We start from the raw sequence: 14,008 nt of genomic DNA, 5'->3' as shown, positions 1-14,008 counted from the left end.
CTACTGGTTCCCCTTTATCAATCCTGCTTGTTACCTCGTCAAAGAATTCTAATAAATTTGTCAGGCATGATTTCCCCTTCATGAAGCCATGCTGACTCTGCTTGATTAGATTATGTATTTCTAAATGCTCTGCTATTACATCCTTTCTAATAGACTCTAACATTTTCCCAATGACAGATGTTGAGCTAACTGGCCTATAGTTGCCTGTTTTTTTGTCTCCCTCTCTTTTTGAATAAGGGTGTTACATTGGCAGTTTTCCAATCCTCTGGGACTTTTCCAGAATCTAAGGATTCTTGGAAGATTACTACCAGTGCATCCACTATCTCTGTAGCTACTTCCTTTAATATCCTAGGATGCAACCCATCAGGTCCAGGGGACTTTTCGGCCTTTAGCCCCATTAGTTTCCCAAGTACATTTTGTCTAGTGATAGTTATTGTATTTATTTCCTCCCCCCACCCTTTTGCCCCTTGACAGTTTAGTATTTTTGGAATGCTATTCGTGTCCTCTACTGTGAAGACTGAAGCAAAGTATTTATTCAACTCCTCTGCCATCTCCTGGTTCCCCATTATTATTTCCCCAGCTTCATTCTCTAAGGGGCCTCCGTTCACTTTGGCTTCTCTCTTCCTTTTCATATATTTAAAGAAGCTCTTACTGTCTGTTTTTATATGATTTGCTAGTTTATTTTCTCAAAGTTTATTTTCTCCCTCTTTATTATTTTCTTGGTCATCTCCTGTTGGTTTTTAAAACTTGCCCAATCCTCTGACTAATCTTTGCCACGTTGTATCAAATTGAAAGAAAAAACATACAATCCTTAAGTAAAAGCAAAATACTGCAGATGCTGCAAATCTGAAACAAAAACAGAAAATGCTGGAAAAACTCAGCAGGTCTGACAGCATCTGTGGAGAGAAAAACAGAGTTAACGTTTCGAGTCCGTATGACTCATCTTCTGACTTAACCTCCTTGGTTAACCATGGTTTATCCCCTTCCTAGAATCCTGCTTCCTCACTGGGATATCTCTTTGTTGTGAGTCATGAACTCTTTTCTTAAACGTCTGCCATTGTTCATCAACTGTCTTTTCTGCTAAACTCCTTTCCCAGTCCACTCCAGCCAACTCTGCCCTCATTCCTTTGTAATTCCCCTTATTTAAGTTTAGCACATTTGTTTCTGACCCAGGTTTCTCACTCTCAAACTGAATGCTAAATTCTACCATGTTATGGTCACTGTTTCCTAGGGGATCTTTTACTCTGAGATCATTTATTAAACCTGCCTCATTACACATTACCAGATCCAAAATAGCCTGATCCCTGGTTGGATCCACAACATATTATTCTACAGAACTGTCCCAAATACACTATGAATTCTTGCTCGTAGCTACCTCTGCTAATTTGATTTTCCCAACCTACATGAAGATTAAAGTCAGCTGTGAATAATGTACTGCCTTTTTTACATGTCCTCACTGTCTCCTGATTTATTCTCTGTCCTACAGTATAGCTACTGTTAGGGGGCCTGCAGACTACTCCCACCAGTGTCTTCTTCCTCTTCATATTTCTTACCTTCACCAATTTACCAATATGGATTCTACATCTAACGATCCAAGATCCTTTCTTGCTATCGGACTTATTCCATCTCATAATAACAAAGCTACCCCACCACCCTTTCCATCTTACCTGTCCTTTTGAAAAGTCACATACCCCTGAATATTTAGTTCCCAGCTTTGATCTCCTTGTAATCATGTCTCTGTAGTGGCTATAAGATCATACCCATTATTTGTGTTGTTAATTCATTTGTTTTGTCCCAAATACCAAGTGCATTTAAGTAAAAAGCCATTAATTTTGCCTTTTTACCATTTTCCTCCCTTTGACCCTATTTGCTGCTGTTTTTTCAATGTTTGTACACTCTGTCCCTTCCTGTCACACTCTGGGTATCATTACCTAAATAGCTGCCCTGCAAGGCCGCCATAACATTTTGCTTTGTAAGCCTACTTATCCCCTTTCCAGAACCCTGCCCCCTCTGTTTAGTCTAACGCCCTCTCTACAGCCCTAGTTATTCGATTCACCAGGACATTGGTCCCAGCATGGGACAAGTGAAGCCCGTCCTACTGGAACAGCTCCCTTCTATCCCAGTACTGATGCCAGTGCCCCATGAACTGAAACCCATTCCTCCTGCACCAATCTCTGAGCCAAACATCTAACTCCTTGACTTTATTTATGCCAGTTTACCTATGGCTCAGGTAGTAATCCCAAGATTATTACCTTGGAGGTTCTGCTTTTTAATGTATCTCCTAATTGTTCAAATTCTTTCAGCAGAACCTCCTTTCCAGTCTTATCAACATCATTGGTACCATTGCAGGCGATGACAACTGGATCCTTCCCCTCCCCCCTCCCACTCCAAGTTCCTCTCCAGCCCTGAGGCAATGTCTTTAACCCTGGTACCAGCAGGCAACACAGCCTTCGGGACTCACACTCACGGCTGCAGAGAATAGTATCTATCCCCCTAATTATACTGTCCTCTACCACTACTACACTCCTATTTCCTCCTCCCACTTGAATGGCGCCCTGTACCATGGTGTTATGGTCAGTTTGCTCATCCTCCCTGCAGTGCCTGTCCTTGTCCACACAGCTTGCAAGAACCTCATAACTGTTGGACAATTGCAGGGGCCGAGGCTCCTTGAACGATGCCCTCTGGGACTCATACCTGCTTCACCTGCAGTCATACCCTCCTGTCCCTGACCACAGACTAAATTTGAACAACCTAATCTGAGAGGTGTGAGCACCTCCTGGAGCAAAGTGTCCAGGTAATTATCCCCTTCCCTGACGTGGCCCAATGTCTGCAGCTCGGACTCCAGCTCCTTAACTCGGATCCAAAGTTCCTCAGCTGCAAACATTTATGGGTGTGTTTGCTCTGGATCACCTTGGTGTCCAGCAACTTCCACATGCAGCAGGAGCAACACATCGTCCATCCTGCCATCACTATCATATTTTATTTAATTAATTACTCAAGTATCCCTGTTCTTTACAATTGAAGAATCCCCTGCTTTTTACACTTTATTGTAATTATTTTTTTTTACACCAGTATCGACCTTATACTTAACAAGCTATTTTTAAGAAAAAGAGAGAAAAGAAAGACTAGGGACCTAAACACAAACTAAAGACCTTACTTTTACTTTAAGACTAGAAATACTCACCAATCCTAATCAGCAATCAGCGGCTTGCCCTGCACTCATGTCACATTGTGGTTTGTGACGTCACTCCTCCGTTGGTCTCACTGGGGCTAGGCCTCTCAATCCGCACCTTTTATCCTCCTCTGCTCACCTCTCGCTCAAAATATACTATTCTGAGCCTTAGGAATAGAATAAACTTTAATCACTTACCAGATACTCACCAATTAGCCAGCCGTGAAGCGCTTTGGAATATCCTGAGGAGATGACAGGCACGGGATCGATTCAGGATCTTTCCATTGACTACGTGCAGTTGCCCATAAATAAGAGCCACATTGTGTGGGGCTGAGATCATACACAGACTAGACTGGATACTAAAGATAGGTGCGCTGCTTTGATCTGTGACCTGTGACTGTGACGAAGATGATTTCCCTTCTTCTCGACCTGTCTGCAGCCTTTGCCATGGCTGACCACACCATCCTCCTCCAACACATCTCCATTGGGTCCAGCTGGGTGGAAATGCTCACATCATGTTCCATTCTTATCTATCTAATCATAGCCAGAGTATCTTTCAATGGTTTCTCTTTCCACTCTTGCACCGTTACGTCCGGTGTCCCCAAGGATCTATACTTGGCCCCCTCCTATTTGCATCTACGTGTTGCTCCTTGCTGACATCAGTCGTTTTGTCATGGAAAAGGGTTCATCTTCAAAGACCAAGAACATTCTGGAAGAATTTGTGTTCTTTAAAAGACACTGTCCCTTAAAGGGTTAATGCAATCACGCTGATTGCTGCTATTCCTAGAAAAGACAGCATTTACAAGAAAGGGTAATTGAGCAGTTTTAAAGGAGCTGGAAACCTCTTGACCCTGGTGAACTGTTTACAAAAGTGGTCACATGGTGGTTTTATGGCTTTGAAAAAAAACACCTGAGGAAAATGTATTTAAAAGCTGGGTTCTTTTTGGATTTTGAAGAAAGGGTCAGCTGCTTGTGTAAAGACGACCACAGCTCTAGGCATTCCAGAGCCAGTCCAAAGCCAGAAGTGAATAGAAGCTGCTCCTAAGTTGCTCTATGTTCTGTAGTTGATACTTTCAAGATGTCCTTGAGTTGGCCTGAAAAGCAGTGCAAGAGTCATTGATTGTTTTGCAGAGCGGCGCTGAGAAAACCAACCGTATAACCCCGACGCCATTTCAAGAACTCTGTCTTCTGTCCATTTCCCTTGAGCCATTGACTTTTAACCTTCTGGCAGAATTCCTCTGTTTTATTTAATTTTTGGTGAGAGAGTATTTAGAAAGTAATTATTATACCTTCCTATTTCATACTGTTAATAACCTTTGCTTTCTACTTGACAAGACTGGTTTTATAATAAACTAATAATTTTGTTGTTTATTGAAGAAACCTGGGCATTGAGTGGTCATTCTGAGATTAATAGGTAAAGCACGTATTTGGCCATATAGCTAGCTAGAGAAATCATTGAAATATATGTTGTGAGCATGGAGTAGGGATCTAGAGACAGACAGTGCACTCGTCCCACCTCAATCGTAACAGTTTTCACATGTATGTTGACAATGCCCAGCTCTCTCGATGACTGCACTGTTGCTAATCTAACATCCCATACTGGATGAGCAGAATTTTCTTCCAGTTAAATATTGGGAGGACTGAAGCCTTTGGTTGCTGCTCCAAATTGTTCCCTAGAGACTGACTCTAGTTCTCTCCTTGGTAACAGTCTGAGATTAAACTAGTCTGTTTGCCTTGGTGTCATCGGAGAACCATAAAGTTACAGCTCAGAAAGAGGCCATTCAGCCCATAATTTCTGTACCAGCTGAAAACACTAGCTGTCCATTCTAATCCCACCTTCCAGTGCCCAGTCTGTAGCCTTGCAGGTTACAGCACTTGATTTGATGCAGAGATGAGCTTCCAATCTCACATGTGTGCCATCACAAGACTGCCTGTTTCCACCTCTGTAACATCACCTGGCTTCACCCCTGTCTCAGCTCATCTGCTGCTGAAACCCTCATCTATGCCTTTGTTACCTCGAGACGTGACTATTCCAACGCACTCCTGACTGGTCTCCCACATTCTACCCTCCGTAAACTTGTGGTTATCCAAACTCTGCTATCCATTTTAACTTGCAGCAAGTTGTATTCCCCTATCACCCCTGTGCTCGCTGACCTACATTGGCTCCTAGTTAGGCAACATCTGGATTTTAAAATTCTTGCCCTTGTTTTTAAATCCCTCTATGGCCTCGCTCTTCCCTGTCTCTGCGCTCCTCCAATTGTGGCCTCTTCTGCCTTTCCAGTTATAATCAGTTGGTGACCTTTTCTTCAGTTGCATAGGCCCTCCACATCTCTCTGCCTTTCCTCCTCACTTTCCTCCTATAAGACACTGTAAAACCTCCCTCTTTGACCAAGCTTTTGGTCACCTGACCTAATCTCTCCCTATGTGGCTTGGTGGCAGACTTTGTTTTATAATGAAGCACCTTGGGATATTTCATTACAATAAAGGTGCTATATACTGCCTGAATGCTCTTTGTTTCTTTAATTTGTATCTGCAGATAGCTATGAGATGGTGCCGGAGACAGCTGGTCATAGGAAGCTGTGTACCTCTACAGTATGCCCACCAATGGAGATCAGTTGCACGCAGGACGAAGCCAGGCTTTTACGGTTAGTGATAGACTGATGGAATATGAAAGTCTCAGTATGAGACAGTTTGTTTTGGAGCAGAGCAGAGGCACCATCATTACCATCTCTACTGCTAGGTGTGGTGTCAGGCAGTGTGCGTGGTGCTGTTAGTAAACAGGAGCCAGTAGGGTACCAACAGCTGTGGTAGAGTGGCCGGAAGGTTCCCTGGCATCCAACGGCCAAACATTCGCCCACCTTGGGCCACCAGTCAACATTGTACCATTGGTTGAAGCAGGTTTCTGATTAATATTTTCTGTATATTCTCAACAGTTTGTACAGGAAGCAGCTGGAGGCTGCCGGAGTGCAGGTAGAGTTCCGAGATGCCGAGAGTCCTGGGATACTGGTCAAGAAGGTGCCAGCCTGTTTCATAGAAAAAGAAGCCAATGAGATCCGGAGGGGGCGGCTGCCAGTTACTCAAACCATTCTGAAGGCAAGGACCTTCCCTTTCCTCACTCTTACCTCCTGTGCAACTTAAGGAAACATTATTAATATTGGGGCAGGGCAAAGGCATTGAGCCACTCAGCTCCCTGCTCAATGCAGGAACATTCTTGCTGCAATGTAGCTCACCTTCCACTGCCAGTCAGTGCTGTGTCAAATACTGTAGATTTATGGAGACTGGGATTTTGAGGGACACTAAGATTTCAAGAGTTTAGTCCTCCTCAACACGCAGAGTCCCAGCTACAGATCCGTAGAACTGACTCATCCTCAGGTACAGTTCTGTGCCCCTCCAGGGTTGGTAGATCACTGTGATACAACAATAATAGCAACAAGTCACATTCATATAGCAGTAATAAAATGCCCCAAGGTGATTCACAGGAGTATTATCAACCAAGATTTGACACTGAGGGAAGATGACCAAAAACTTGCAAGCAGAGATTTTAGAGAGTGTTTTAAAGGAAGAGAGTATGTAGAATGGTTTAGGGAGGAAGTTCCAGTTGACAGCGCCTAGAATGTTGAAGACATGGCCACCAAGGGTTGAATGATTAAAATCAGAGGTGCACAAGAGGCCAGGATATCATGGAGGGTTTGGGGGTAGAAAAAAGGAGGGGGAGGCCATGGAGGGATCTGTCAACAAGCACATTTTAAAATTGAGGTGTGCTTATTTGGAAGCCTGTAGGTCTGGAAGCACAGGGGTGATAGGTGACTGGGACTTCTTGCGAGTTAAGACACAGGCAGCATAGTTTTGGATGACCTCAAGTTTGCAGAAGGTAGAATGTGGGAGACCAGCTGAGACTACGTTGGAATAATTGAGTCTAGAGGTAACAAAGGCACAGATGAGGGTTTCAGCAGCAGTTTAAGGAAGCTGATGTTAATAGGTTATTGAAGTGGAAGGTTACGATCCAGTTAGGGACCAGTTAGTTTTTGTTTAAATAGACAAAGTTTGAAATCCCAGGTACTTACAAAGAGAATAAAAGCCACAAGATTCCACAGTTTTAAACAAACAAAATAAACTTTACTATACAAAGTCAGAAAAGTAAAACAATTTACAATATCTATCTTTTAACTTAACGTTAAGAATTAACATGAGGTAAATATGAATTAACAGGCAAACCGTGGTCGAGCACCCTGCGCATTAAATGGCAGAATTTCTCAGCAGCCCACCCAGATGTCAAGGACCACTGAGAATCACCAAATTCTATTAAAACTCTGCCTCCCACTGTTCACTTTCGAATTTCTTGCCTCTGAATTCCCTCAAAAGCCGTTCTAACTCGGATTGCCTCAGTGACCGCTAACATCCTGATGGTTCAATCTCTTCTGAGATTGCGATCCACGGGATTCACAAAGCTGAACTCCAGCAACTAATTACTGGCAAAATTTCAGTCCTTTAGCAGACAGCTGGCTTCATTGCTGGTGCTGCTCCTGGATTTCACTGATGGTTCAATCTCCAGCTGCAGCAAATTATCAGGGGCTCCGAGGGCTTTTGCTGAGCCCTAACCCTCTCGGCAGCACGGAGCTTGTGGTCTTCCAACACCTCCTTAGCTCCCCAGGATTTCTCCTGATGCCCAATTGCACAAGCTACAAACAGCTGCTGGAATTTTCCTGAGCTTCAGCAACACCTTTGCTGCCTGGAGCCTCTTCTCTGTCTCTCAGCACACCCAGTCACCTGGGTTTACCTTTATCTGCTCCCACGAGTCCCATGGTAAGATTTCAGTGTCACTATGACCATGCAGGTGCCCTGGTGATCTGCAACAGCCCCTGAAGAACCTGGAACATTGAGTATGTGTGGCCTGTCCCACTCCACGCACACACACACTAGGGCATTCTGAGACACGTAGTCCTCGGCCACCGTCTGAAGAGACAGGAAAGTTTGCATTTCTTAACACCTTCCCTTGGGGAAAAAGAAAGCTTCACCATAGCGAAGGTTTCTATATAATGGCTTTGAAAATACAACAAGTTCTTATCCTCATAAACCTTTAACAGATAGCTTATTACATACTGTACAGATAACCTTTTCATTTTTACCACAATTACACACATCGTATTTACGACGTTATAAAGACTTGTCACATGCACTTGCTTTTGTTTGGGTCAAGTAGGATTAGCAGGAGTTAAATAACTTAGGCTCTGAGTTATGATAGTTCTATATTTCCTATGCCTATTGTTTAACTCTGCAAAGAATGTCTTAGCTAAGTCCACAGTCAAAGTATCACCACCCTCTTTGTTAGCTGTGGTTGTAATTCCATTGTTAAGTTCATTTTTCAGACATACACATTTTAAATTCTCTTTTTGAGATAAGTTCAAAATGGTTTCTTGTGACAACAACTCATTCCCTCTTTGATCAGAATCTTCCTTCACTACTTTGAGAATATTTTCAAGATGCTTTTTATGCTCAAGCAGAAAGATTTAATATTCTTGTTTGATCTAATCTTTAAACAATTTGTTATCTTTCAGTTTTTCTTGATCCCATGCAGAACGTGCCTTATTTAATTCTTTCCCAGCAATATCATTGGCCTCTTCATTTTGGATCTTGAATTTTCTTTCTAAGACTTTGAGTCTTCCATGCAATTCACAAATTACTTTATTCCAGTCACTTTGAGATTGTTACTGGCTTTTTAAACTCAGTGAATTTTTTCATCTGTATCATGTATATCTGAGAGGCATGGTTAATTATTGTGCTAGCTCAGAAAAGACCACACCATTTAATTCGGTGTTAACTGTCATTAGCCCTTTAGGGTTATGATGAAGTCTCAGTCCTTTCTGTGCCAAACTTTGATTTGGAAATCCTGCAGACGTTTTTGCTGTCTCTATACTGTCCCTTACCATCAGTAATTTTTCTTGCATCAGTTTGTGTCTTAACTGGATCACAGATAAGTGAGGAGTTTTTACTCTCAGAAACCATCTCTGAATTGTGGCATACTGTCCCAAATTGTGGAAAAACATCATTGTATATACTTTCTTAATATAAAATCTGTATTTTAATAAGTAATTTCAGAACAATTCCAACCACACAAGGCCATCAGAGCGCAAATTAAATTCATTTTTTACAATGTGAAAGCACACACTTCCCATCAATACCCTATATTAATACACTCTGATTCAGCGACCTTTCTGAAGAAATATCTAAATCCTTTGCTAACAATAAGCTCTAAGCCAAACCAGTATCTCCCAGGATAACAATTTTTCTGCGTTCTTTTCTTTGACAAAAATGGAGTGACTTCCCCTTCAAATATAAACCCCTTATAATCCTTTTCATACCTATCTATTCCCACTGATTAAACATTAGATGCAATGGGTTTCTCACAATCTTTACTTTCTTGTGCTGCATTCTCTGTGGAAATTCTTGTGGTTTTCACCCATGCCACAGTTTTAACCCCTATTTCCTTTTCTGGTGTAACCATTTCTGAAGACTTCTTATGCATCCCTGCTACTATCACCAGTTTACTGTTCCGCTTCCATAAGTTTGCTTTTATATGCCTTTGTCTTTTGGCAATAAAAGCATACAAGTTTCTTTCCATCATTTTTATTCTCTATCATTTTAATTGACTGGAACAGCCTCTGCCTTCTCCCTAAAGCTATAGAGTCTTCTATTCTGTTTCCCTTTGGGTTTATAAATGGAGATCTACTGCCCCCTAGCAGCCTATGTGATGTATCATACCTGTCTGCCAGAGCTGCCACTTCCCTTACATTTGAAACCTTGCGGTCTTCCAGGTATCACAGTATCTTTACAGGGCAGAAAGAGGGCATTTGACCCATGAAGACTGCACTGACTCTCTGAAAGAGCATTCCACCTAGTCCCACTCCCCTGCCTTATCCCCGTAACCTTGCACCTCTTTACAGGTAACAAACCAATTCGCTTTTGAATACCTCGATCGAATCTGCCTCCACCACCCTTTCAAGAAGTTTGTTCTAGACTCCAACCACTCTCTGGGTGAAAAAAGTTTTCCTCACATCAAAATGTACTCCTTTTGCCAATTATTTTGAATCTGTGCCCCATAGTTCTTGATGCTCTCTTGAGTGGGAACAGTTTCTCTTTATTTACCCTGTGCAGACCCCTCAGGATCTTGGAATACCTCTATCAAGTCTCCTCTCAGCCTTCTTTTCTCCAAGGAAAACAGTCCCAACTTTTCCAATCTGTCCTCGTGGCTACAGTTCTTTATCTCTTGAATCATTCTTGTGAATCTCCTCTGTACTCTCTCCAATGCCACCTGATGTCAGCAGATAGCTATCAGCTGCTGTTTCAAAATTCTGTTCAAGTTTCAGTGCCTGAAACCACTAACCCCACAACATTTCTTTCTCCCTTGCAAATTCGACGAGCATTTAATTTGGTCTTTTCTTTAAAGTCCGAAATTGCAACCGATAATGCATATGAGCTTGTCACTCAAGCATATGTACGCAGTTTTAAATGTCTCACAATCTGGGGTTGTTCTGCCAAGCATTCTACACACCCATAGCTTTTCTAACCAAAACACTGCAAAATGAGAATCCCTGTGTCTTTGGCCACTACAACTTTGTAACCACCTTTTCAAAGGAGATGAAATATCTCTCAACTCTGTCCTCAGTACATTTAGGCACTAGGTAAAGGTTCTTCATTATATCTAAGCTTGGAGTGCACTCAGCTCATCATCCGAACTATACTATCTGACCTTTCACCCCCGTTATCTAAGCTTTTCTTTAGCCAGTCCGTCTCTCTCTCTTTGAAACTCTCTGTTTCTTTCCTTTTCTCTTTCCTTGCTAACTTCTCTCCCTGGAGTTCAAGTTCAAGCTTTTGAATTTATCTTTCTTTCCCAAGTTCAGGGTTTGTTTTTCTCTATCTAAATCAATCACAGAATTGTTACGTCTAGAAGGAGGCCATTCAGCCCATCGTATCTGCACTGGCTCTCTGAGCATTTTAACTTAGTACCAATCTTCTACCTTTTCCCCATAGCCCTGCACATTGTTTCTATTTAAGTAATCATCCAATGCCCTCTTGAATGCCTCAATCGAACCTGCCTCACCACACTTCCAGGCCGTGCATTCCAAACCCTAACTACCCGCTGTGTGAAAAAGTTTTTTCTCACCTCACATTTGCTTCTTTTGCAAAACACTTAAAAACTGTGCCCTCTGGTCCTCAAACCATTTATGAGTGGGAACAGTTTCTCCCTATCTACTCTGTCCAGAGCCCTCATGATTTTGTAAACTTCTATCAAGTTTCCTTTTAGCCTTCTTCTCTCCAAATCAAAGTTTCAATTGGTTTAAATTATTAAAAGATAGAGGGCGGAATCGTCCCAGATTTCCGCTAAGTGTGGTAGCGGGTGAGGAAAAGAACATTTTACCCACTGGCTGCAATGGCTGTTTTTCATGCCATATCATCCCATTCCCACATCATGAATTATGCATTCCTGGGAACCACGCCAGACTGCTGGCCTCTGATTCACCCATCCTGCTGTTACCTCAGGCATTCAGTAAACCAGGCGCCATATTTAAAGGCCACCCTTGCACAGAGGTAACACTCTTCAAGGCAAAGGAAGTTGCTGGGAACTGATGGCTGCTAAATGGAGGAAGCATGCCACTCACAGGTTTAGCGACACCTTCCTCGATCGCCTTCTGGATGCAGTGGAGACCCGCCGTGAAGTCCTCTACCCTGCTCTGGGCAAAGACTAGCAAGCATGGTTCCCAGTCGAGCATGGGAGGCAGTGGCAGCAGTTGGTCAGCACCAACGTCCTGCAAAAGAGGACAAACATCCAGTGCAAGAAGAGGATGAATGGTCTCATCCATTCCACCAGGGTAGTCACTTTTCTCATCACTCTTAACTCACACATTCACAAACCCATCACATATCCACAGGGATCTCACACCTCAAGGGACGACACCACTAACTCTCACACAAACCCTCACATCTCCATCAGGCTCATATCCTCTGGGGCTCGTGTCCTTATCCCGTCCATGGATTCACTCACCACACAAACATTCCGCACAGTGCCATGCGTCCTGCTCACACTCTTTCCTGTTTTCATGCAAGGGAAGCTGCCTGACAACAGCAGGGAGAGGTCCCAGACCAGGGCTGGAGTGGTCCGCGTTAGGCCCCTCACTGACTTTGAGGAGCATGCCATCACGCTGACCGGTGAAGACGTGGACCATGCCTGCGGTGATTGTGAGTTCGGCGGCAAACACCCATGTGAGGATCTTGCACCATACCATCCCCTTGTCGATGCAAATGCGAGTGCTCTCTCTCCTGCTTTTGACTTTGCTGCCATGCACCAATTATCTTTATTTTGGTTCAGAGGGAGCTCTGCCAAGCACCAACAACTTCAGCCAGTCAGTCCCTCAGCTCCATCAAGGTCCTCACCTCCAACGGAGAGCACATCTCCTCCAGTGAAGAGCTGGAAACAAGCAGCCTGGAAGATCCATCAAAGCGCTTACCCACACCATCCAACAGTGCCAAGACACACACCTCGTTGGGACCTAGCTCTAGAGCAGGCTTGGGTTCACAATCTGGTGGTAAATGCAAAGTCCAGCACTCATATTTCTCTATGGATTCGAGATACCAGACGAACCCCCAATTTATGTTACGATCCAGTTTGCATTTCAAATAAATTTACATTTCTTAACAAACTCCAAAGGCCAGTGTCTGAGCATCGATTGAGACACCAATCCTGAATGTTACAAGTCTATTCTCCTGAAAACATAGCTGTACTACAGACCGACAGGCATTGAATCATCCTGAGGCATAGCCCTGTGCATCCCAAGATTTGGGATGTATCAATCACTGTGGGGATTTCAGGGTGAATCGGTCACTGTGGGGATTTCAGGGTGAATCGGTCACTGTGGGGATTTCAGGGTGAATCGATCACTGTGGGGATTTCAGGGTGAATCGATCACTGTGGGGATTTCAGGGTGAATCGGTCACTGTGGGGATTTCAGGGTGAATCGGTCACTGTGGGGAATTCAGGGTGAATCGGTCACTGTGGGGATTTCAGGGTGAATCGGTCACTGTGGGGATTTCAGGGTGAATCGATCACTGTGGGGATTTCAGGGTGAATCGATCACTGTGGGGATTTCAGGGTGAATCGATCACTGTGGGGATTTCAGGGTGAATCGGTCACTGTGGGGATTTCAGGGTGAATCGGTCACTGTGGGGATTTCAGGGTGAATCGGTCACTGTGGGGATTTCAGGGTGAATCGGTCACTGTGGGGATTTCAGGGTGAATCGGTCACATTGGAGGTTCGGGATGAAGTTCAGGGTGAATCGATCACTGGGAGTGTGGGGTGAATTGATCACCGAGAATTCGGGGTGAATCGATCATTGTGGGGCTTCGAGGTGTTTTGATAATTGCGGGGATTCAGGATATATCGATTGCTAGGGGTTCGGGGTGTATCCATCACTGTGTTTGGAGGGGGGAGGTGTTTGGTTTTGGCACACTAGCGATGTCCTGTGTTTGCTGCATGCTGCATCCTTTCTGAGCCACAGTTTCTTCTCTAATTCAAGTTTTTACATTTGCAGGAGTTTCTTCAAGAACAGTTAGAGGTGAGTGCTCAAAATTTGAGGTCACCTTGGTTGAAGAGAGCATATGAGTTACAGGAGCAGGTGGGCTAGTCCCGGGAAGGGTGTGGGGTGGGGGAGCAGTCCCAGTAAGGAGGGGAGGGGGCGCAGTCCCAGTAAGGGTGGGGGTGCGGCTGAGGGTGTGGTGGGAGTAGGTCCGTGTCCCACTGGGAGAACAGCTGTTTATTGTAGCGAATGTTGCGGATGCCACTG

At 43.8% G+C, this 14,008-nt stretch overlaps 1 protein-coding gene across 1 annotated transcript in view; it reads left to right on the top strand.

The window, feature by feature from the left end:
* Positions 1-14,008, top strand: part of mlh3 (mutL homolog 3 (E. coli)) — a 133,099-nt gene that overhangs the window by 111,698 nt on the left and 7,393 nt on the right. Inside the window, exons 8-10 of the mRNA XM_041214241.1 lie at positions 5,709-5,817; positions 6,106-6,265; positions 13,757-13,780. Of these exons, the coding sequence (XP_041070175.1) occupies positions 5,709-5,817; positions 6,106-6,265; positions 13,757-13,780 (293 nt within the window). The remainder of the gene's footprint in view (positions 1-5,708; positions 5,818-6,105; positions 6,266-13,756; positions 13,781-14,008) is intronic.

Source organism: Carcharodon carcharias, chromosome 20 (genome assembly GCF_017639515.1).
Source record: "Carcharodon carcharias isolate sCarCar2 chromosome 20, sCarCar2.pri, whole genome shotgun sequence".
Classification (NCBI taxonomy): Eukaryota; Metazoa; Chordata; class Chondrichthyes; order Lamniformes; family Lamnidae; genus Carcharodon; species Carcharodon carcharias.
The sequence above is the reverse complement of the archived record's forward strand: the minus strand, read 5'-3'. Positions and strand labels throughout refer to the sequence as shown.